The following is a 25,851-nucleotide window of genomic DNA, read 5'->3' as shown; positions in this document are numbered from 1 at the left end:
CTTCATAGACAGAAGGCTGGGAGTTGGAGACTCTGCTCTGTGGTACAGACGTCTGGAATAACATAAATGTTTGTGTGAATGAGGACCGTAGTGTATATATTGTACAGTGTTATAGTGTATAAATTCAGGGCTGCACACAACTTTTTTGGTCTAGTACTCAGAGGAGCACCTGGAGGAGTTTCTTGGTGCTCCTAAAATGCGGCGACCCGTCTCGCCGGATGGATAAAAGAGGGATGAATAACTTATAGCAAAACAATATTTATTGGATGAGTGGGGAGTCAATGGAGGGTATTGCAACTCTAGATTTAGCCCTAGAATGGCTCTTGTTGTAGATTCATCCCATTATTTAAAAAATCTAAATTTGCTAAAATCTATAGGTCCATGTGTGGTCCAGCCCTATGGAATGCATATTCTAATAAAAACAACTTAACACTTCCTAAGGATAATATGAGCATCAAAGCAATATTTAGATTTTTTATTATTTTGTATTTAAATAACCGATCTACTAGCTCACAACGTGTTGCAACACGTTGTGAGCTTGCAGATCAGCTATTTTTTTAACATGCGACACATCGTACGGCGAAGCATACATCAGGCTTCCCTAGTTCCCTTTTGTTTTTAGCTGAGGCGACGTACGTAGTCAGACAGTCAGACACACATGGCTCCTCGGTGCAAAAATAAACAGTGTACACTACCCGACTTTACGATAATAAGGGACAGTATGTCGAGACACGGTGTTCATGTTGGGCAGCAGCAGTGCCAGTCCGCAATGCTTTAAACTCTTCCCACTCCACTATGTCGGAACTAAAACCTTAGTACCCGTAAAAAGTCGGTGGCCGGTGCCTAGGCTGTGAGAGACGCTAATATGGTTTCTGCCTCGGATTCGGGTTCTGAGACGGCATCGCACACGAGCAACCATGCTGCTCCAGCAGCCGGAAAACAAACACAAGCACAGCGGCAAATGGGAAGAGTGCAAAGCATCCAAAGCATGCCCTTTTACACCGGGGACTACAGTAGTTTGCTATCTGAAACGGAGAAGACGGAACTATTTGTGTCAGGTTTTCCTGTCAACCGCCCTCCATCATTACAGCCATTTTGCAGGCTGTAATGATGACCTATTTCAGATATTCACAATCTCTTGGGAAAGAGGTGGAAAGGGTACACCGGGCGAACCGCACAAATTAACTCATTACACCCCCTTCGCTGAACGACAAGGGGGATTGACGCAGCTTGATCGGACGGATAAATACGATATCATTACGCATCTCCTTTACACCTGGGCGTACATTTTCGTTGTGAATGAGGACCATTGTGTGTATATTAAAAACAATATAACATGTTTACAATGTATTAGTTTGTGCTTAATCAAACAGTGCTTACTGGCCTTGTTATGCGAGCACACTTGTGAGATGATTTGGGAGCGCATGCTGTGATGCGGCATATGTGATTATGATATTATTTAAAAAAAGGCATAAATGGACTGCACGCCTTTATTTCCAAGTGACAATGAGAAGCATACAGCTTGCCTATTTGTAGTAAGTACTAGCAGGCTATAGGCGTAAGGGGCTTAATCATTCACCATTTAAATAAGTGATTTGACAGTTCAGATAAAAGAGAGATCATTTTCGGGGGTTGTGAGGACGGGACCGCGGCGTGCGTCGCCAACACATACCAGCACACATGCAAGCGGCAAGCCTTCATCCATATGTTTATGATTCGTTCATCAATGATCAAATCACTACATAAACGTTGATTATGACTGCCTTCACGACATGATAGCCTATCTCTCATGCAGGCATCACTGAGTCACCCACAGGTCTTTAATATCACAGCAGTGCGCAGTCTCACGCCTTCGCCGTGCACTGCGCACGAATGGGTAAAATTAATATAGGCCAGCCTACAAACTAATTCCATTCATGGCGATGCGATGTCGATGTACGTGTCATGTAGGTGCGTGCGTGCGTGGACATGACAGCAAGGCAAGCGAGGTGAGAGGGAAACAGACAGGGTAGGCCTACAACTTTATTTAATTCATGCAGTTGTTCGTTCTTTATTTATTTAACAAGACACCAGTTAGTTGGGCTTGCAGGTTGCGTGTGCGTCTGTGTGTGTATGAGAGAGGGGGGTGAGGCGGGCAGCAAGGCACGGGAGAAACCTTTTTCCCTGTAACCATGGTTTCCACAGGTCGTATTGCATGTGTTCATGTCGCAAAAACGAGGGCGAGGCTTGATTTCATAGGGCGTGCCAGATAGATTTCAGCCGTCACATTTATTAACGTCAGAGCGAAATTAAGGAAGGATCAGCTGTTTGCGATCACTTTATAAATGCCGTGGCGACGTGGGTGTACTACGAAACCTGCACTCGAATCTGTGGCAGATTTTACACTCGATTGATAAATGAGGGCCATAGTGTATATATTGTACAGTAGTATTATAGTGTATATATTGTACAGTGTTACAGTGTATATATTGTACAGTGTTATAGTGTATATATTGATGAGGGGCAGCAGCAGTGCCAGTCCGCAATGCTTTAAACTCTTCCCACTCCACTATGTCGGAACTAAAACCTTAGTACCCGTAAAAAGTCGGTGGCCGGTGCCTAGGCTGTGAGAGACGCTAATATGGTTTCTGCCTCGGATTCGGGTTCTGAGACGGCATCGCACACGAGCAACCATGCTGCTCCAGGAGCCGGAAAACAAACACAAGCACAGCGGCAAATGGGAAGAGTGCAAAGCATCCAAAGCATGCCCTTTTACACCGGGGACTACAGTAGTTTGCTATCTGAAACGGAGAAGACGGAACTATTTGTGTCAGGTTTTCCTGTCAACCGCCCTCCGCCTCCTCCCAGGCTCCCAGCAGAAAGCAGCATGGAATCCTCCCCCTTTTGAGTAAGGACGCGCTGTGATTGGCCAGTAGCCACTTTGAGTGGCAGTCGGTGGGAAATGCTCTCGCCACAGAATGTACTAGTATTCTGGCCATAATAATCATTCTAGGCGGCCCCGGCTGTTGGTACGCAGAAGCGCTTCCCGGCGCTTGATTGACAGCGCATTTTGAATTTTGACGATGCATGCGCGCTGGCGCACCACTTATGTGCAGCCCTGTATATATTGTACAGTGTTATAGTGTATATATTGTACAGTGTTATAGTGTATATATTGTACAGTGTTATAGTGTATATATTGTACAGTGTTATAGTGTATATATTGTACAGTGTTATAGTGTATATATTGTACAGTGTTATAGTGTATATATTGTACAGTAGTGTTATAGTGTATATATTGTACAGGAGGATTGACATACTGTGTATCTGGAGGTCCAGGTTCATTGAAGTTAGGAGGAGGTCCTTTAGACCAGTCACTCTTCATAGACAGAAGGCTGGGAGTTGGAGACTCTGCTCTGTGGTACAGACGTCTGGAATAACATAAATGTTTGTGTGAATGAGGACCGTAGTGTATATATTGTACAGTGTTATAGGCCCTCATTTATCAACCATGCGTACGCCAAAAATCTCGACATTTCAGCCAAAGCTTGAAATTGAACTTGAGTAGGACAAAAAGTCACGTCTGGTCGGGAGCTGTCGTACGCTTTGTCCTCGGCTGTTTTTCTGTCGTACACAAGCGGAGCTGCATTGTCTGAACTGCTGACACGCTGTCACAGGCATCTAAACATATGTTTTCACTCCTAAAATGTTAATATAAAACGGTATGTGTATGTAAAAAAAAGAGAGATTTCCAACTTTACAAGTAATTAAAATCGCGCAATTAAAAACAATATAACATGTTCACAATGTATTAGTTTGTGCTTAATCAAACAGTGCTTACTGGCCTTGTTATGCGAGCGCACTTGTGAGATGTTTTGGGATCGCATGCGGTGATGCGGCATATGTGATTATGATATTATTTTAAAAAGGCATGAATGGAATGCACGCCTTTATTTCCAAGTGACAATGGCAAGCATACAGCTTGCCTATTTGCAAGTAGCAGGCTATAGGCGTAAGGGGCTTAATCATTCACCATTTAAATAAGTGCTTTGACAGTTCAGATAAAAGCGAGATCATTTTCGGGGGTCGGGAGGACGGGACCGCGGCGTGCGTCGCCAACACATACCAGCACACATGCAAGCGGCAAGCCTTCATCCATATGTTTATGATTCGTTCATCAATGATCAAATCACTACATCAACGTTGATTATGACTGCCTTGACGACATGATAGCCTATCTCTCATGCAGGCATCACTGAGTCACCCACAGGACTTTAATATCACAGCAGTGCGGGAGAAACCTTTTTCCCTGTAACCATGGTTTCCACAGGTCGTATTGCATGTGTTCATGTCGCAAAAACGAGGGCGAGGCTTGATTTCATAGGGCGTGCCAGATAGATTTCAGCCGTCACATTTATTAACGTCAGAACTAAATTAAGGAAGGATCAGCTGTTTGCGATCACTTTATAAATGCCGTGGCGACGTGGGTGTACTACGAAACCTGCACTCGAATCTGTGGCAGATTTTACACTCGATTGATAAATGAGGGCCATAGTGTATATATTGTACAGTAGTATTATAGTGTATATATTGTACAGTAGTATTATAGTGTATATATTGTACAGTAGCATTATAGTGTATATATTGTACAGTAGTATTATAGTGTATATATTGTACAGGAGGATTGACATACTGTGTATCTGGAGGTCCAGGTTCATTGAAGTTAGGAGGAGCTCCTTTAGACCAGTCACTCTTCATAGACAGAAGGCTGGGAGTTGGAGACTCTGCTCTGTGGTACAGACGTCTGGAATAACATAAATGTTTGTGTGAATGAGGACCGTAGTCTATATATTGTACAGTGTTATAGTGTATATATTGTACAGTGTTATAGTGTATATATTGTACAGTGTTATAGTGTATATATTGTACAGTGTTATAGTGTATATATTGTACAGTGTTATAGTGTATATATTGTACAGTGTTATAGTGTATATATTGTACAGTGTTATAGTGTATATATTGTACAGTGTTATAGTGTATATATTCAGGGCTGCACACAACTTTTTTGGTCTAGTACTCAGAGGAGCACCTGGAGGAGTTTCTTGGTGCTCCTAAAATGCGGCGACCCGTCTCGCCGGATGGATAAAAGAGGGATGAATAACTTATAGCAAAACAATATTTATTGGATGAGTGGGGAGTCAATGGAGGGTATTGCAACTCTAGATTTAGCCCTAGAATGGCTCTTGTTGTAGATTCATCCCATTATTTAAAAAATCTAAATTTGCTAAAATCTAGGTCCATGTGTGGTCCAGCCCTATGGAATGCATATTCTAATAAAAACAACTTAACACTTCCTAAGGATAATATGAGCATCAAAGCAATATTTAGATTTTTTATTATTTTGTATAAAATAACCGATCTACTAGCTCACAACGTGTTGCGACCATGCTGCTCCAGCAGCCGGAAAACAAACACAAGCACAGCGGCAAATGGGAAGAGTGCAAAGCATCCAAAGCATGCCCTTTTACACCGGGGACTACAGTAGTTTGCTATCTGAAACGGAGAAGACGGAACTATTTGTGTCAGGTTTTCCTGTCAACCGCCCTCCGCCTCCTCCCAGGCTCCCAGCAGAAAGCAGCATGGAATCCTCCCCCTTTTGAGTAAGGACGCGCTGTGATTGGCCAGTAGCCACTTTGAGTGGCAGTCGGTGGGAAATGCTCTCGCCACAGAATGTACTAGTATTCTGGCCATAATAATCATTCTAGGCGGCCCCGGCTGTTGGTACGCAGAAGCGCTTCCTGGCGCTTGATTGACAGCGCATTTTGAATTTTGACGACGCATGTGTGGTGGCGCACCACTTATGTGCAGCCCTGTATATATTGTACAGTGTTATAGTGTATATATTGTATAGTGTTATAGTGTATATTGTACAGTGTTATAGTGTATATATTGTACAGTGTTATAGTGTATATATTGTACAGTGTTATAGTGTATATATTGTACAGTGTTATAGTGTATATTGTATAGTGTTATAGTGTATATATTGTACAGTGTTATAGTGTATATATTGTACAGTGTTATAGTGTATATATTGTATAGTGTTATAGTGTATATATTGTATAGTGTTATAGTGTATATATTGTATAGTGTTATAGTGTATATATTGTACAGTGTTATAGTGTATATTGTACAGTGTTATAGTGTATATATTGTATAGTGTTATAGTGTATATATTGTATAGTGTTATAGTGTATATATTGTATAGTGTTATAGTGTATATATTGTACAGTGTTATAGTGTATATTGTACAGTGTTATAGTGTATATATTGTACAGTGTTATAGTGTATATATTGTACAGTGTTATAGTGTATATATTGTACAGTGTTATAGTGTATATATTGTATAGTGTTATAGTGTATATATTGTACAGTGTTATAGTGTATATTGTACAGTGTTATAGTGTATATATTGTATAGTGTTATAGTGTATATATTGTATAGTGTTATAGTGTATATATTGTATAGTGTTATAGTGTATATTGTATAGTGTTATAGTGTATATATTGTATAGTGTTATAGTGTATATATTGTACAGTGTTATAGTGTATATATTGTACAGTGTTATAGTGTATATATTGTATAGTGTTATAGTGTATATATTGTACAGTGTTATAGTGTATATATTGTACAGTGTTATAGTGTATATATTGTACAGTGTTATAGTGTATATATTGTATAGTGTTATAGTGTATATATTGTACAGTGTTATAGTGTATATATTGTATAGTGTTATAGTGTATATATTGTACAGTGTTATAGTGTATATATTGTACAGTGTTATAGTGTATATATTGTATAGTGTTATAGTGTATATATTGTATAGTGTTATAGTGTATATTGTATAGTGTTATAGTGTATATATTGTATAGTGTTATAGTGTATATATTGTACAGTGTTATAGTGTATATATTGTACAGTGTTATAGTGTATATATTGTACAGTGTTATAGTGTATATATTGTATAGGAGGATTGACATACTGTGTATCTGGAGGTCCAGGTTCATTGAAGTTAGGAGGAGCTCCTTTAGACCAGTCACTCTTCATAGACAGAAGGCTGGGAGTTGGAGACTCTGCTCTGTGGTACAGACGTCTGGAATAACATAAATGTTTGTGTGAATGAGGACCGTAGTGTATATATTGTACAGTGTTATAGAGCGTCGCAGTCCCTCCCCCTTTCAGAACGACGAGTGGCCCAGGAAATGAAATACAATGCATTTCTCCCATAGGAGTTTCTTTAAGTATTTATTTAAAGACGGTTACGCCGCGGACAAAGCCAACTCAGATCGTGACAAATCATGACAATGAACACAATGTTTTGGGGCCGATCAAATAATTTATAAGAAGAAAAACAAAACAAATGGTGTTGTCTCCTGCCTTTATTTTCTTCTTTCTAATGATTTGATCGGCCCACCGAGTTGGCTTTGTCTGCGGCGTAACCGTCTTTAAATAAATACTTAAAGAAAATCCTATGGGAGAAATGCATTGCATTTCATTTCCTGGGCCACTCGTCGTTCTGAAAGGGGGAGGGACTGTGACGCTCTATAGTGTATATATTGTACAGTGTTATAGTGTATATATTGTATAGTGTTATAGTGTATATATTGTACAGTGTTATAGTGTATATATTGTACAGTGTTATAGTGTATATATTGTACAGTGTTATAGTGTATATATTGTATAGTGTTATAGTGTATATTGTACAGTGTTATAGTGTATATATTGTATAGTGTTATAGTGTATATATTGTACAGTGTTATAGTGTATATATTGTACAGTGTTATAGTGTATATATTGTACAGTGTTATAGTGTATATATTGTATAGTGTTATAGTGTATATATTGTACAGTGTTATAGTGTATATATTGTACAGTGTTATAGTGTATATTGTACAGTGTTATAGTGTATATATTGTACAGTGTTATAGTGTATATATTGTATAGTGTTATAGTGTATATATTGTACAGTGTTATAGTGTATATATTGTACAGTGTTATAGTGTATATATTGTACAGTGTTATAGTGTATATATTGTACAGTGTTATAGTGTATATTGTACAGTGTTATAGTGTATATATTGTACAGTGTTATAGTGTATATATTGTACAGTGTTATAGTGTATATATTGTACAGTGTTATAGTGTATATATTGTATAGTGTTATAGTGTATATATTGTACAGTGTTATAGTGTATATTGTACAGTGTTATAGTGTATATATTGTACAGTGTTATAGTGTATATTGTACAGTGTTATAGTGTATATTGTACAGTGTTATAGTGTATATATTGTATAGTGTTATAGTGTATATATTGTACAGTGTTATAGTGTATATATTGTATAGTGTTATAGTGTATATATTGTACAGTGTTATAGTGTATATTGTACAGTGTTATAGTGTATATTGTACAGTGTTATAGTGTATATATTGTATAGTGTTATAGTGTATATATTGTACAGTGTTATAGTGTATATATTGTACAGTGTTATAGTGTATATATTGTACAGTGTTATAGTGTATATATTGTATAGTGTTATAGTGTATATTGTACAGTGTTATAGTGTATATATTGTATAGTGTTATAGTGTATATATTGTACAGTGTTATAGTGTATATATTGTACAGTGTTATAGTGTATATATTGTACAGTGTTATAGTGTATATATTGTACAGTGTTATAGTGTATATATTGTATAGTGTTATAGTGTATATATTGTATAGTGTTATAGTGTATATATTGTACAGTGTTATAGTGTATATATTGTACAGTGTTATAGTGTATATATTGTACAGTGTTATAGTGTATATATTGTACAGTGTTATAGTGTATATATTGTACAGTGTTATAGTGTATATTGTACAGTGTTATAGTGTATATATTGTACAGTGTTATAGTGTATATATTGTACAGTGTTATAGTGTATATATTGTACAGTGTTATAGTGTATATATTGTATAGTGTTATAGTGTATATATTGTACAGTGTTATAGTGTATATTGTACAGTGTTATAGTGTATATTGTACAGTGTTATAGTGTATATATTGTATAGTGTTATAGTGTATATATTGTATAGTGTTATAGTGTATATTGTATAGTGTTATAGTGTATATATTGTACAGTGTTATAGTGTATATTGTATAGTGTTATAGTGTATATATTGTACAGTGTTATAGTGTATATATTGTATAGTGTTATAGTGTGTATATTGTATAGTGTTATAGTGTATATATTGTACAGTGTTATAGTGTATATATTGTATAGTGTTATAGTGTATATATTGTATAGTGTTATAGTGTATATATTGTACAGTGTTATAGTGTATATATTGTATAGTGTTATAGTGTATATATTGTACAGTGTTATAGTGTATATTGTACAGTGTTATAGTGTATATTGTACAGTGTTATAGTGTATATATTGTATAGTGTTATAGTGTATATATTGTATAGTGTTATAGTGTATATTGTATAGTGTTATAGTGTATATATTGTACAGTGTTATAGTGTATATTGTATAGTGTTATAGTGTATATATTGTACAGTGTTATAGTGTATATATTGTATAGTGTTATAGTGTATATATTGTACAGTGTTATAGTGTATATATTGTATAGTGTTATAGTGTATATTGTATAGTGTTATAGTGTATATATTGTACAGTGTTATAGTGTATATATTGTATAGTGTTATAGTGTATATATTGTATAGTGTTATAGTGTATATATTGTACAGTGTTATAGGTCCTGATTCTTCAAAAACGAAATGCGCCAGAGTGTAACGGTGGCAGAAACAGATATCGTATTTATCCGTCCGATCAAGCTAAGTTGAGATGACGTGTTATTCAGAGAGTGGTGTGTACCACAGGTTCGCAGGCGTATCGCAGGTGTATGTCATACTGAATGCAGCGGGTGCAAAGTGATCGGAAAAGCAACCGACAACCTCATCTGCATAGATCCACGCCCCATATCGTACCATAAAAGGCTTCAAGCATGACTCAGCAGACAGCAGTTTGTCTGAGATCCGTCTGTCAAAAAAAGAAAAAAGGCTTTGCAGCCGCAGACTATATAGCGGCTTCACAAATTACAATAAAAATGATTGCTGGAAAGAAATTACAGCCGCGGTCACTGCTATGAATATAGCCCGCACTCTATTAATTTAATAATTCTACACATGTAGGAGCAGGACAGTTAGGGCTTTTATGTTATGTCGTTTTTGCACCATTGTATATTACCACTGTAGGCTACTATATATGTACAAACTATGTACAACGGTGCGTGCTCCGCTGAAGCAATATAATTATAATTTATTTAATTAAGTTCTGGACCAAGGCGGGTGCTCACTCACACCTTTGCAGAGGTAAAACATATCCGATATTTAATATATCGGATATATGTCAATGCAAAAGAGAGAGAGAGAGAGAGAGAGAGAGAGAGAGAGAGAGAGAGAGAGAGAGAGAGGAGAGAGAGAGGGAGGGGGGCATGGGCCCTCGACACTGGTTTGCGCGATAAAGAACAGTAGCCTATACATTCATAAGTGAATAATTATAGGCCTACCTCGTAGGCCTGGGATCCTCTTGTCTGAAGAAATTATAATCCAGTGAGTTTATCCAGTGAGTTAAACTATTCTGTGTGTGGCATCCATGCATGTGATCAATATCAATAATATACATTATTATAAAGTCTGCCCGTCATGTTTGTGAACAAGTGCGAGTGCAGGTGAGCTGGCTTAAAACTATGATATGACTGGCCGACTTTCAAACACGCTGATGCCATTCATTAGGCTAATGTGGTCTTCTATTTTTTTCCAATGTGAATCGGATCGGCAGCACGCTGCTGTCTGCCCCCCCCCCCCCCCCACACACACACACACACACACACACACACACACACACACACACACACACACACGCGCACACACACACACCGACAGTCAGAGAACTGACTCACTAACTATACAACACTAACCAGGCCTATGTTCTTATTATAATTGTGAGTTTGTTTTTTAACATGCAGCGAGTCCGCGAGAGCCGATCTACAAGCTCACAACGCGTTGCACTGCGAGTAGAAAGCTGTCAAGTGAGCAGCCCCAATCGCGCATGATAGAAATATCCTAATGCATGCATTAAAGGCATACAAGTGCACTCGGCTTTTATATATATATATATATATATATATAGGCTATCATTTTTTTATGACCAATATGTTGGGGACACATGCCTACATATTTTATCTGAGATTTGGGAACAATTTATTGATTCAGCATGAAGACTAAAGCCTTCTGAATAAATCTATACGCAAGTGTATGGTTCCGAAAATTTCTCCGCCACCTAAAGAGGTGGCGGAGGATTTAGCGGAATTTCCGACAAACCAAAGGCAGCGTCAAGTTCACGGCCATTTTCATGAATTCCAAATTAATGTGGGAAATCCACGTAAATGCCTTTCCGCTAGCGTCACGTCAATATATAAGCGGAAGCGCGTTGAAGAATCAGGCCCATAGTGTATATATTGTACAGTGTTATAGTGTATATATTGTATAGTGTTATAGTGTATATATTGTATAGTGTTATAGTGTATATATTGTATAGTACGTGTTATAGTGTATATATTGTACAGTGTTATAGTGTATATATTGTACAGTGTTATAGTGTATATTGTACAGTGTTATAGTGTATATATTGTACAGTGTTATAGTGTATATATTGTACAGTGTTATAGTGTATATATTGTATAGTGTTATAGTGTATATATTGTACAGTGTTATAGTGTATATATTGTACAGTGTTATAGTGTATATATTGTACAGTGTTATAGTGTATATATTGTACAGTGTTATAGTGTATATATTGTACAGTGTTATAGTGTATATATTGTACAGTGTTATAGTGTATATATTGTACAGTGTTATAGTGTATATATTGTACAGTGTTATAGTGTATATATTGTACAGTGTTATAGTGTATATATTGTATAGTGTTATAGTGTATATATTGTACAGTGTTATAGTGTATATATTGTACAGTGTTATAGTGTATATATTGTACAGTGTTATAGTGTATATATTGTACAGTGTTATAGTGTATATATTGTACAGTAGTATTATAGTGTATATATTGTACAGTGTTATAGTGTATATATTGTATAGGAGGATTGACATACTGTGTATCTGGAGGTCCAGGTTCATTGAAGTTAGGAGGAGGTCCTTTAGACCAGTCACTCTTCATAGACAGAAGGCTGGGAGTTGGAGACTCTGCTCTGTGGTGAACACTTCTGGAATCATAGAAATGTGAATTCAATGAATTCAATACATATCTGTAAGTTCTCAGTCGTCAAAACTGACTTCAGTTACACGCACACACGCACAGGGTTGGGAAGGTTACTTTTAAAAAGTAATCCCCTACAGTTACAAGTTACTTGCAAAATATTGTAGTCAGTAACGTAATCCGAGTACCAGAATTTAAAGTAACAGGGTTACTTTCAGTTACTTTTGGATTACTTTTAAGCTAAACTCTATTTAATTAGATGAAACACATTTTACCATTGATAACCAGACAAGAATGTTGAGCTTATGAAATTAAGAAAAGGACAACAGAAATATGGTTAAATCAACCTTTTTACAACAAGCAGAACCTCCTCAGAAAATATTTGGCTCTCAAGTTCCAACCTTATTATGATTCATGTTAAAATACAGTCCTATTGGGCTAGGCAAGGCACGTGTTCACACAAAAGGCTAATTCATTCAAAATCATAATAATATATACAAATATATAGAATATATATAGGCCCTATAGGCAAAGTCATGCTTTGGCTACAAAACTATATTGATAAGAAAAAAAGGGAAAAAAAAACTGGCACACTAAGTTGTCACAGACAGACAATTACAATTTACAACTAGAAAAAGTGGCCTTCCGGGCACAGGTCTCCACCAGGTTATCCACAGATCCGTGCAGTTAGAGGTAAAAACACTTTTCGGCCAGTTATAGCGCCACCTTGAGGCTGAGTTGAAATTGTTCATGTGGCATTTCGTCCTCGGCCTAGTGGGAATGTGGGTGCACAATTTCACGGAAATCACGCGATGTGTTCATGATTTGCAGCATTTTGTTTGAAACTGAGCACTCCTGTGAACTTTGGAAGCCAATCTTAACCAATCAGGATGGAGTCTGATAAATCTGAAAGACCCGTTTCGTTGAATGGCTCTAGAGAGACTGTGTACCAATTTGCGTGATGTTTGGACAAAATCTGTAGGTGTACTGTGCAAAAACTTGTTTTGCACAAAGCGGCCTCCTGGTGGCGCTATAACAGGCCGTTCTGGAAAGTTTGGGGCAGAGGTTCATGGTTGGCATCCAGGGAGTGTGTGTGCAAAATATGGCATCGAAAAACTTGTTTTGCACAAAGCGGCCTCCTGGTGGCGCTATAACAGGCCGTTCTGGAAAGTTTGGGGCAGAGGTTCATGGTTGGCATCCAGGGAGTGTGTGTGCAAAATATGGCATCGACCGGGTTAACGGTGGCCGAGATTAGCTGTTCACGGACGGACACACGGACACACGGACGGACGGACGGAGTGCAAAACATACTCTCCCCATGCCTTCGGCTGGTGGAGACAAAAACAGACTGCCAAATAGACCAGTCACCCACGTACAAGAAGAACACAACCTTCACACAACCCTATTGGGGTTTTGAATGATTCCAGAACACAGCGTGGTTGTGGCCGTCGCTCACTGCCTGCTTTCTATTAACGCATCGCGGTGACAGACAGGCTGACAGGCAGCCCAGAGCATGAGAGACAGACAGGCAGAGAGACAGACAGGCAGCCCAGAGCATGAGAGACAGACAGGCAGAGAGACAGACAGGCAGAGAGACAGACAGGCAGCCCAGAGCATGAGAGACAGACAGGCAGAGAGACAGACAGGCAGGCAGCCCAGAGCATGCAGGCAGAGAGACAGACAGGCAGAGAGACAGACAGGCAGAGAGACAGACAGGCAGAGAGACAGACAGGCAGAGAGACAGACAGGCAGAGAGACAGACAGGCAGAGAGACAGACAGGCAGCCCAGAGCATGAGAGACAGACAGGCAGAGAGACAGATAGGCAGGCAGCCCAGAGCATGCAGGCAGAGAGACAGACAGGCAGAGAGACAGACAGGCAGGCAGGGCGCATCAGCCTGGCTTTTTGCACCCTGTGGTCCCTATGATGTCACCGTGTGGTCCCTATGATGTCACCCTGTGGTCCCTATGATGTCACCGTGTGGTCCCTATGATGTCACCCTGTGGTCCCTATGATGTCACCCTGTGGTCCCTATGATGTCACCGTGTGGTCCCTATGATGTCACCCTGTGGTCCCTATGATGTCACCCTGTGGTCCCTATGATGTCACCCTGTGGTCCCTATGATGTCACCGTGTGGTCCCTATGATGTCACCGTGTGGTCCCTATGATGTCACCGTGTGGTCCCTATGATGTCACCCTGTGGTCCCTATGATGTCACCCTGTGGTCCCTATGATGTCACCGTGTGGTCCCTATGATGTCACCCTGTGGTCCCTATGATGTCACCGTGTGGTCCCTATGATGTCACCGTGTGGTCCCTATGATGTCACCCTGTGGTCCCTATGATGTCACCCTGTGGTCCCTATGATGTCACCCTGTGGTCCCTATGATGTCACCGTGTGGTCCCTATGATGTCACCGTGTGGTCCCTATGATGTCACCGTGTGGTCCCTATGATGTCACCCTGTGGTCCCTATGATGTCACCCTGTGGTCCCTATGATGTCACCCTGTGGTCCCTATGATGTCACCCTGTGGTCCCTATGATGTCACCCTGTGGTCCCTATGATGTCACCCTGTGGTCCCTATGATGTCACCGTGTGGTCCCTATGATGTCACCGTGTGGTCCCTATGATGTCACCGTGTGGTCCCTATGATGTCACCCTGTGGTCCCTATGATGTCACCCTGTGGTCCCTATGATGTCACCCTGTGGTCCCTATGATGTCACCCTGTGGTCCCTATGATGTCACCCTGTGGTCCCTATGATGTCACCCTGTGGTCCCTATGATGTCACCCTGTGGTCCCTATGATGTCACCCTGTGGTCCCTATGATGTCACCCTGTGGTCCCTATGATGTCACCCTGTGGTCCCTATGATGTCACCCTGTGGTCCCTATGATGTCACCCTGTGGTCCCTATGATGTCACCCTGTGGTCCCTATGATGTCACCCTGTGGTCCCTATGATGTCACCCTGTGGTCCCTATGATGTCACCGTGTGGTCCCTATGATGTCACCGTGTGGTCCCTATGATGTCACCGTGTGGTCCCTATGATGTCACCCTGTGGTCCCTATGATGTCACCGTGTGGTCCCTATGATGTCACCGTGTGGTCCCTATGATGTCACCCTGTGGTCCCTATGATGTCACCGTGTGGTCCCTATGATGTCACCCTGTGGTCCCTATGATGTCACCCTGTGGTCCCTATGATGTCACCCTGTGGTCCCTATGATGTCACCCTGTGGTCCCTATGATGTCACCCTGTGGTCCCTATGATGTCACCGTGTGGTCCCTATGATGTCACCCTGTGGTCCCTATGATGTCACCCTGTGGTCCCTATGATGTCACCCTGTGGTCCCTATGATGTCACCGTGTGGTCCCTATGATGTCACCCTGTGGTCCCTATGATGTCACCCTGTGGTCCCTATGATGTCACCCTGTGGTCCCTATGATGTCACCGTGTGGTCCCTATGATGTCACCCTGTGGTCCCTATGATGTCACCCTGTGGTCCCTATGATGTCACCCTGTGGTCCCTATGATGTCACCCTGTGGTCCCTATGATGTCACCCTGTGGTCCCTATGATGTCACCCTGTGGTCCCTATGATGTCACCCTGTGGTCCCTATGATGTCACCCTGTGGTCCCTATGATGTCACCCTGTGGTCCCTATGATGTCGCCCTGTGGTCCCTATGATGTCACCCTGTGGTCCCTATGATGTCACCCTGTGGTCCCTATGATGTCACCCTGTGGTCCCTATGATGTCACCCTGTGGTCCCTATGATGTCACCGTGTGGTCCCTATGATGTCACCGTGTGGTCCCTATGATGTCACCGTGTGGTCCCTATGATGTCACCCTGTGGTCCCTATGATGTCACCGTGTGGTCCCTATGATGTCACCCTGTGGTCCCTATGATGTCACCCTGTGGTCCCTATGATGTCACCGTGTGGTCCCTATGATGTCACCCTGTGGTCCCTATGATGTCACCCTGTGGTCCCTATGATGTCACCCTGTGGTCCCTATGATGTCACCGTGTGGTCCCTATGATGTCACCGTGTGGTCCCTATGATGTCACCGTGTGGTCCCTATGATGTCACCCTGTGGTCCCTATGATGTCACCCTGTGGTCCCTATGATGTCACCCTGTGGTCCCTATGATGTCACCCTGTGGTCCCTATGATGTCACCCTGTGGTCCCTATGATGTCACCCTGTGGTCCCTATGATGTCACCGTGTGGTCCCTATGATGTCACCGTGTGGTCCCTATGATGTCACCGTGTGGTCCCTATGATGTCACCGTGTGGTCCCTATGATGTCACCCTGTGGTCCCTATGATGTCACCCTGTGGTCCCTATGATGTCACCCTGTGGTCCCTATGATGTCACCCTGTGGTCCCTATGATGTCACCGTGTGGTCCCTATGATGTCACCGTGTGGTCCCTATGATGTCACCGTGTGGTCCCTATGATGTCACCCTGTGGTCCCTATGATGTCACCGTGTGGTCCCTATGATGTCACCCTGTGGTCCCTATGATGTCACCCTGTGGTCCCTATGATGTCACCCTGTGGTCCCTATGATGTCACCCTGTGGTCCCTATGATGTCACCCTGTGGTCCCTATGATGTCACCCTGTGGTCCCTATGATGTCACCCTGTGGTCCCTATGATGTCACCCTGTGGTCCCTATGATGTCACCGTGTGGTCCCTATGATGTCACCCTGTGGTCCCTATGATGTCACCCTGTGGTCCCTATGATGTCACCCTGTGGTCCCTATGATGTCACCGTGTGGTCCCTATGATGTCACCCTGTGGTCCCTATGATGTCACCCTGTGGTCCCTATGATGTCACCCTGTGGTCCCTATGATGTCACCCTGTGGTCCCTATGATGTCACCCTGTGGTCCCTATGATGTCACCCTGTGGTCCCTATGATGTCACCCTGTGGTCCCTATGATGTCACCCTGTGGTCCCTATGATGTCACCCTGTGGTCCCTATGATGTCACCCTGTGGTCCCTATGATGTCACCCTGTGGTCCCTATGATGTCACCCTGTGGTCCCTATGATGTCACCCTGTGGTCCCTATGATGTCACCCTGTGGTCCCTATGATGTCACCCTGTGGTCCCTATGATGTCACCCTGTGGTCCCTATGATGTCACCCTGTGGTCCCTATGATGTCACCGTGTGGTCCCTATGATGTCACCGTGTGGTCCCTATGATGTCACCGTGTGGTCCCTATGATGTCACCCTGTGGTCCCTATGATGTCACCCTGTGGTCCCTATGATGTCACCGTGTGGTCCCTATGATGTCACCCTGTGGTCCCTATGATGTCACCCTGTGGTCCCTATGATGTCACCGTGTGGTCCCTATGATGTCACCCTGTGGTCCCTATGATGTCACCCTGTGGTCCCTATGATGTCACCCTGTGGTCCCTATGATGTCACCGTGTGGTCCCTATGATGTCACCGTGTGGTCCCTATGATGTCACCCTGTGGTCCCTATGATGTCACCCTGTGGTCCCTATGATGTCACCCTGTGGTCCCTATGATGTCACCCTGTGGTCCCTATGATGTCACCCTGTGGTCCCTATGATGTGACCCTGTGGTCCCTATGATGTCACCCTGTGGTCCCTATGATGTCACCGTGTGGTCCCTATGATGTCACCGTGTGGTCCCTATGATGTCACCGTGTGGTCCCTATGATGTCACCGTGTGGTCCCTATGATGTCACCCTGTGGTCCCTATGATGTCACCCTGTGGTCCCTATGATGTCACCCTGTGGTCCCTATGATGTCACCCTGTGGTCCCTATGATGTCACCGTGTGGTCCCTATGATGTCACCGTGTGGTCCCTATGATGTCACCGTGTGGTCCCTATGATGTCACCCTGTGGTCCCTATGATGTCACCGTGTGGTCCCTATGATGTCACCCTGTGGTCCCTATGATGTCACCCTGTGGTCCCTATGATGTCACCCTGTGGTCCCTATGATGTCACCCTGTGGTCCCTATGATGTCACCCTGTGGTCCCTATGATGTCACCGTGTGGTCCCTATGATGTCACCCTGTGGTCCCTATGATGTCACCCTGTGGTCCCTATGATGTCACCCTGTGGTCCCTATGATGTCACCGTGTGGTCCCTATGATGTCACCCTGTGGTCCCTATGATGTCACCCTGTGGTCCCTATGATGTCACCCTGTGGTCCCTATGATGTCACCGTGTGGTCCCTATGATGTCACCCTGTGGTCCCTATGATGTCACCCTGTGGTCCCTATGATGTCACCCTGTGGTCCCTATGATGTCACCCTGTGGTCCCTATGATGTCACCCTGTGGTCCCTATGATGTCACCCTGTGGTCCCTATGATGTCACCCTGTGGTCCCTATGATGTCACCCTGTGGTCCCTATGATGTCACCCTGTGGTCCCTATGATGTCACCCTGTGGTCCCTATGATGTCACCCTGTGGTCCCTATGATGTCACCCTGTGGTCCCTATGATGTCACCCTGTGGTCCCTATGATGTCACCCTGTGGTCCCTATGATGTCACCCTGTGGTCCCTATGATGTCACCCTGTGGTCCCTATGATGTCACCGTGTGGTCCCTATGATGTCACCCTGTGGTCCCTATGATGTCACCCTGTGGTCCCTATGATGTCACCCTGTGGTCCCTATGATGTCACCGTGTGGTCCCTATGATGTCACCCTGTGGTCCCTATGATGTCACCCTGTGGTCCCTATGATGTCACCCTGTGGTCCCTATGATGTCACCCTGTGGTCCCTATGATGTCACCCTGTGGTCCCTATGATGTCACCCTGTGGTCCCTATGATGTCACCCTGTGGTCCCTATGATGTCACCCTGTGGTCCCTATGATGTCACCCTGTGGTCCCTATGATGTCACCCTGTGGTCCCTATGATGTCACCCTGTGGTCCCTATGATGTCACCCTGTGGTCCCTATGATGTCACCCTGTGGTCCCTATGATGTCACCCTGTGGTCCCTATGATGTCACCCTGTGGTCCCTATGATGTCACCGTGTGTCAACCATTGTGACACCCCCCCCCCCCCCCCCATGGTGAAGCCACACCTGTATATTAAAACAAAAGTCAAAGTCATACGATTTATCACACACGTTACCGCAGTGAAATTTGTTCTCCGCATTTGACCCATCTCTCTTGGAGCGGTGAGCTGCAGCCAAGGAGCGGTGAGCTGCAGCCAAGGAGCGGTGAGCTGCAGCCAAGGAGCGGTGAGCTGCAGCCAAGGAGCGGTGAGCTGCAGCCAAGGAGCGCTGAGCTGCAGCCAAGGAGCGGTGAGCTGCAGCCAAGGAGCGGTGAGCTGCAGCCAAGGAGCGGTGAGCTGCAGCCAAGGAGCGCTGAGCTGCAGCCAAGGAGCGCTGAGCTGCAGCCGTGCCGCACTCGGGAATCATTTGATTAGTAGATTTGACCCCCCAATCCAACCCTTGATGCTGAGTGCCAAGCAGGGAGGCACTGGGTCCCATTTTTACAGTCTTTGGTATGACCCGGCCGGGGATCGAACCCCGACCTCCCAGTTTCAGGGCGGACACTCTAACCACAAGGCCACTGTCTGGTTACCGTATATTAACTGTATATGCCCGCCAAACTTTAGGTTTACGGGCAAGTCCAGTGCCCATACTGTATGTTCAAATGATGAATTCCACACGTAACATGGGAATGCTGGTAAATGTGGTGTGAATCTGGCCCATAGTGTGTATATTGTATTGTATAGTGTAGGTTATATATTTATAGGTGCATTCACATACTTAGCTTCAGGAGGTCCAGGTTCATTACTGAAGTCAGGAGGTAGAGACGAGTGTAGACTCTTCATAGACATGTAGCTGGTTGTTGGAGACACTGGTCTGTGGACGAGATGTTTGTCAGCTCTCTCCTCTCTCACCTCACGGCGACTCATCTCTTCTCTGTGGATGAGATGTTTGTCAGCTCCCTTCTCCTCACGGCGTCTCATCTCTGCTCTGTGGATGAGATGTTTGTCAGCTCCCTCCTCCTCTCTCTCCTCACGGCGTCTCATCTCTGCTCTTCAGGAAACCTGTCAAGACATTACAGACACAATACACCAGGAAACAACTGCGTTATTTGATGTGATCCAACAGAACTGGTCCCCCTGCAGAGTCTTATCTGTCATCTACCTCAGTGATTCTCATTTTTCAACCTTTTCAGGCTGTGACTCCCCAAAAACATTAACATGTGATCTGGGGACCACCCAAAACATTCACATGTGAACTGGGGACCACCCAAAACATTCACATGTGAACTGTGGACCACCCAAAACATTCACATGTGAACTGAGGACCACCCAAAACATTCACATGTGAACTGAGGACCACCCAAAACATTCACATGTGAACTGTGGGGACCCCCACAAAGCACTTGGAATGTAAGAGACTCAGCCTTTTCCATAGCTCCAGTCATCACCCACATAGTTAACCTCTCCATCAAACAGGGACAGGTCCCCCAAGATTTTAAACTGGCCAAAGTAACCCCCTTGTACAAAAAAGGGAGTAAATTAGAACCCGGCAACTACCGCCCTATTTCTATTCTAAGCTCCATCTCGAAAGTGATGGAAAAAATAGTCTATGAACAGGTTGAAAAGTATCTTGCCTCTAATAAATTGCTGTACGAGTTCCAATCTGGTTTCAGAACATCCCACTCCACTGACACATGCCTCCTCTATTTGAGCGATCACATCAAACACGAGGTGGATGCTGGAAAATACTGCGGCATGGTCATGCTGGACCTCCAAAAGGCTTTTGACACCGTGAACCACTCCATACTGGTTAACAAGCTTAAAACTATTGGTTTTGATAGCACATCAGTGAGCTGGATGCAATCCTACCTGGAGGGGAGAGAACAGATGGTGGAGGTGAACGGAACACTGTCCCCTCCCCTCCCAGTGAGCTGTGGCGTCCCACAAGGAAGCATACTAGGGCCTTTACTGTTCCTAATTTATGTTAACGACATGACTTCAGCTTGTGACTGCAACTTGTTCCTGTTCGCAGATGACTCAGCACTGCTGGTCTCGGACAGGAACAAACTGCAGGTTGAAAAGACCCTCAGCTCTGAACTCGGTAGAATCTGCACCTGGCTCGCTGATAACAAACTATCCTTACACCTGGGAAAAACTGAATCCATCCTCTTCGGATCAAATAGTAAACTCAGCAAGGCAGATGGCTTCTTGGTTAGAGTGGGTGACAATATTATCACACGAAAAGATCAAATTACCTACCTAGGTTCCATCCTGGAGGCAAATCTTTCCGGTGATAAAATGGCCACCAACGTAATCAAAAAAGTCAATCAAAGAACAAGATTCCTTTACAGGATCTCCTCACTGGTCAGCAAAAACACCTTGAAGACCTTAACAGGAGCCCTCGTACAAGGTTTCTTTGACTATGCATGCACCTCTTGGTACCACAGCACCTCAAAGGCCCTTAAAACAAGGCTCCAGACCTCCCAAAACAAACTGGTCAGGCTCCTACTTGGCCTCACCCCCCGAACCCACCTCACCCCTGCCCAATTTGACAGGCTGGGATGGCTTAGGGTCGACGACAGAGTACAGCATCTTGCAATGGGTCTGGTCCACAAGATTCGATACACCACCAAGATACCCATGTACCTGTCTAAATACTTTTTTTATGTAAACGAAGTCCACAACCACAACACCAGAGGGAGTGCAACAAACCATGTACAACCCAGATTCGGCACAAACAAGGGACTAAATTATTTTCGCTCCTATGCCACCAAAATGTGGAACGCCCTACCAACAGTCATTAAGACATGTGAATCCCTTGACTCCTTCAAAACCGCTCTCAAAGGGCACCTACGGATGGATGCAATTCAAAACTGGCCTCTGTAAAATCTGAATCCCCCCCCACCCCCCCCCCCCCCCATTTTCCCTCACTGTATATTGTATCTTTTCCCTTTTTTGCTTCCCATATGATGAATTCCTGTTCTCTACTTTAGCTACATAGAAATGTCTATTTGTATGTCTCTAAATGTTTGTATGTCTTTAAATGTTTTGATGAATTGAACAATGTGGACCCTGTTGTAAACAAGTGTAATGCTTAATTGGGTCGTCCACTCACAGTTGACAGTCTTTGTATTGAGTTTGTGCTTAAAATGTACTGTAAATTCTACAAACTGTTAATAAATATTTCAATCAATCAATCAATAAGAGTTCCAAGTGCTGTGAAAATAGCAGATCTACAAGCTCACACATTTTTGCCCCTTTCTCATATTTTAAGCCCATGTTTAAAACCCATTTTGGGGCGGGAACCCCTTTTGGTGTTATGCTTTAGCTATTGAAAAATAGCAGATCTACAAGCTCACAGCTTGTGACGATTGGTTAACATTTTTATCCAAAATCTCGGCCACTCCCTGACTAATAATAATAAAACTTTATTTGTATAGCACCTTTCATGACATGAAATGCACACACACACACACACACACACACACTGTTGCCTTCTGTCACTGAGGCATGTATCAGTTGTGAGGTGAACACAAAGCTGTCATGTGACAACATTTAACATGTAAACTGGTTGTAACATAACACCACCTCTCTCTGTGTGTGTGTGTGTGTGTGTGTGTGTGTGTGTGTGTGTGTGACAGTGGAGTTTGTGCTTGAAATGTATGCTACTGTAATTCTGCAAACTGTTAATAAATATTTCAATCAATCAATCAAGGCTGTGGCCCTGAGTCCAGTGCATTACTTCTGCTCCAGGACATTACATTGTCAAGAGCCTCCATTGGACTGAATTAAGCCCCAAGAAGAGAACAGAGTTTTAGTCAGAACTAACTTAACTCTGTCTTTGGCCCTGGGCTAAGGAGTGGTCACTGTGTGTGTGTGTGTGTGTGTGTGTGTGTGTGTGTGTGTGTGTGTGTGTGTGTGTGTGTGTGTGTGTGTGTGTGTGTGTGTGTGTGTGCGCGCGCGTGTACACACATAATTAAGTGAGAGAGAGAGGGAGGGGAGAGAGAGGGAGGAGAGAGAGAGGGAGGAGGAGAGAGAGGAGAGAGAGGGGGAGGAGAGAGAGAGGAGAGAGAGGGGGAGGAGAGAGAGAGAGGGAGGGAGGAGGAGAGAGGGGGAGGAGAGAGAGAGGGAGGAGGAGAGAGAGGAGAGAGAGGGGGAGGAGAGAGAGAGAGAGAGGGAGGGAGGAGGAGAGAAAGGGGGAGGAGAGAGAGAGAGGGAGGGAGGAGGAGAGAGGGGGAGGAGAGAGAGAGGGAGGAGGAGAGAGAGGAGAGAGGGGGAGGAGAGAGAGAGAGAGAGGGAGGGAGGAGGAGAGAGAGGGGGAGGAGAGAGAGAGAGAGAGAGGGGGAGGAGAGAGAGAGAGAGAGGGAGGGAGGAGGAGAGAGAGGGGGATGGGGGAGAGAGAGGAGAGAGAGAGAGGGAGAGAGAGGGGGAGGAGAGAGAGAGGCTGCTAGAGGGGAGAGGAAGTCAGAATGAGAGCGAGGGGCGAGCTAGGGGTCATTTTTACATTAAGCAATAACAAAAACATGGCATACATCACATAATATAAAAAGTAGTTATCATGAACCATGTATAAACTAAGAACGTAACAGTGGAGTATCCATGTCAACTATACATACTATACTATATTATATGTTATACGTGTGTAGGCCTACTATAAAGTGCTATGACTACATAAAATGCAATTCTAATGCTGTCTACGTAACAAGCTATATGTCTGTTTAAAATACTATCTGAGTCTACATAGAGTGCTATCTAAGGGGCTAGGCTAGGGTAAGTGCTACGGGCCATGGTGGAGTCTGAAGAGGTGGGTTTAGGGTTAGGGTAAGTGCTACGGGCCATGGTGGAGTCTGAAGAGGTGGGTTTAGGGTTAGGGTAAGTGCTACGGGCCATGGTGGAGTCTGAAGAGGTGGGTTTAGGGTTAGGGTAAGTGCTATGGGCCATGGTGGAGTCTGAAGAGGTGGGTTTAGGGTTAGGGTAAGTGCTATGGGCCATGGTGGAGTCTGAAGAGGTGGGTTTAGGGTTAGGGTAAGTGCTACGGGCCATGGTGGAGTCTGAAGAGGTGGGTTTAGGGTTAGGGTAAGTGCTATGGGCCATGGTGGAGTCTGAAGAGGTGGGTTTAGGGTTAGGGTAAGTGCTATGGGCCATGGTGGAGTCTGAAGAGGTGGGTTTAGGGCTAGGGTAAGTGCTACGGGCCATGGTGGAGTCTGAAGAGGTGGGTTTTCAGACTACGGTGGAGGATTGGGAGTGAGGCTGCATCTGACTGTGAGTTACTTTTTTTTAATCAGACCAGTGTGTGTCCAGTGGAAACCTGTATGAATCTGATCTCAGGTCAGAATGGGTTATAATCAGACCAGTGTGTGTCCAGTGGAAACCTGTATGAATCTGATCTCAGGTCAGAATGGGTTATAATCAGACCAGTGTGTGTCCAGTGGACCATTTAAAGTCAGAATAACTTTTTACAATCAGGATACAGAGTGTATTTCTTCTGTTCACCAGTGAAGTGCAGGCAGGATAATTAGGAAGCCAAACTTCATTGTTCAACTTTTATGACCGTCTCAACACCCTAAAAAACGGTCTAATACATCCTGGGCCGTGGCTCAGCGGTCCAGGCTTACCGTGGCTGGTAATCCAGTCAGGCAGACAGTGTGCCGCGGGTTCGAATCCCCATCCCGACGCCCCTTTACTGCATGTCCCCCCCCCCCCTCTCTCTCTCTCTCTCCTTTTCCTGTCAGCCTACTGACTGTCCCTCCATAAAAAATATAAAATAAAGGCCAAAAGCCACAAACAAAACATACAAAATATATAAAAGAAACTGTATAATACCTGCAGACTAGACATTATAGTTCCAGTAAAGTGATTAAAAACACTTACCCGATATTAACCTTTATAGGCTTGAATCCAACGTGTCAAAATGGAGTCCATGCAGTGTTCAGCTCTCTGTGGTGGTGTTGTTGTGTCAAAATGGTCGACTGTGTTTTTAACACACAAAGTAAAAGTAGGAAGTGTCTAAGAGTGGAAACAGGTTTTTCCAGTTGTGGGGTGACTCAGTGTTTCACAACCTTTTTTGCTCCAGGGCACACTTTTCATAGCCTACAAATCTCTCTCTCTCTCTCTCTCTATATATATATATATATATATATTAGGCTTACAATACGGTGTATAGGCCTATCTATATATGTATATATATATATATATATATATATATATTAGGCTTACAATACGGTGTATAGGCCTATCTATATATGTATATATATATATATATATATATATATATATATATATATATTAGGCTTACAATACGGTGTATAGGCCTATCTATATATGTATATATATATATATATATATATATATATATATTAATGCTGGGCCGTTATCGGCGTTAACGTGCTGCGTTAACGCGAGAATATTATCGCGCGTCAAAAAAATTATCGCCATTAATCTATTCTCAAAGTTGGGTCTGGGAGCTGGGTCTGCATTGACTGCATAAAGCGAGCAAACTAGGAATTTCACTTTGATAGTTTTACCTGGCGGAATTACTCTGTGGGAGGGAGAAGTCCTAACCTAACAGGGAC

The 25,851-nt window shown here is 43.5% G+C and overlaps 1 protein-coding gene across 1 annotated transcript in view; it reads right to left on the bottom strand.

The window, feature by feature from the left end:
- LOC310877078 (protein NLRC3-like) overlaps positions 1-25,221 on the bottom strand; it is a gene marked incomplete at its 3' end in the record, with an annotated part of 46,354 nt that extends 21,133 nt beyond the window's left edge. Inside the window, exons 1-3 of the mRNA XM_083790762.1 lie at positions 25,151-25,221; positions 20,058-20,341; positions 7,077-7,129 (exon numbers count right to left, since the gene is read on the bottom strand). Coding sequence (XP_083646888.1) covers positions 7,077-7,129; positions 20,058-20,323 — 319 coding nt within the window. The 5' untranslated portion in view covers positions 20,324-20,341; positions 25,151-25,221. The remainder of the gene's footprint in view (positions 1-7,076; positions 7,130-20,057; positions 20,342-25,150) is intronic.
- Between the last annotated feature and the right edge of the window lie 630 nt (positions 25,222-25,851).

This window comes from Protomyctophum parallelum (genome assembly GCF_964188405.1).
Source record: "Protomyctophum parallelum genome assembly, chromosome: 2".
In the NCBI taxonomy this organism is placed as follows: domain Eukaryota; kingdom Metazoa; phylum Chordata; class Actinopteri; order Myctophiformes; family Myctophidae; genus Protomyctophum; species Protomyctophum parallelum.
The sequence above is the reverse complement of the archived record's forward strand: the minus strand, read 5'-3'. Positions and strand labels throughout refer to the sequence as shown.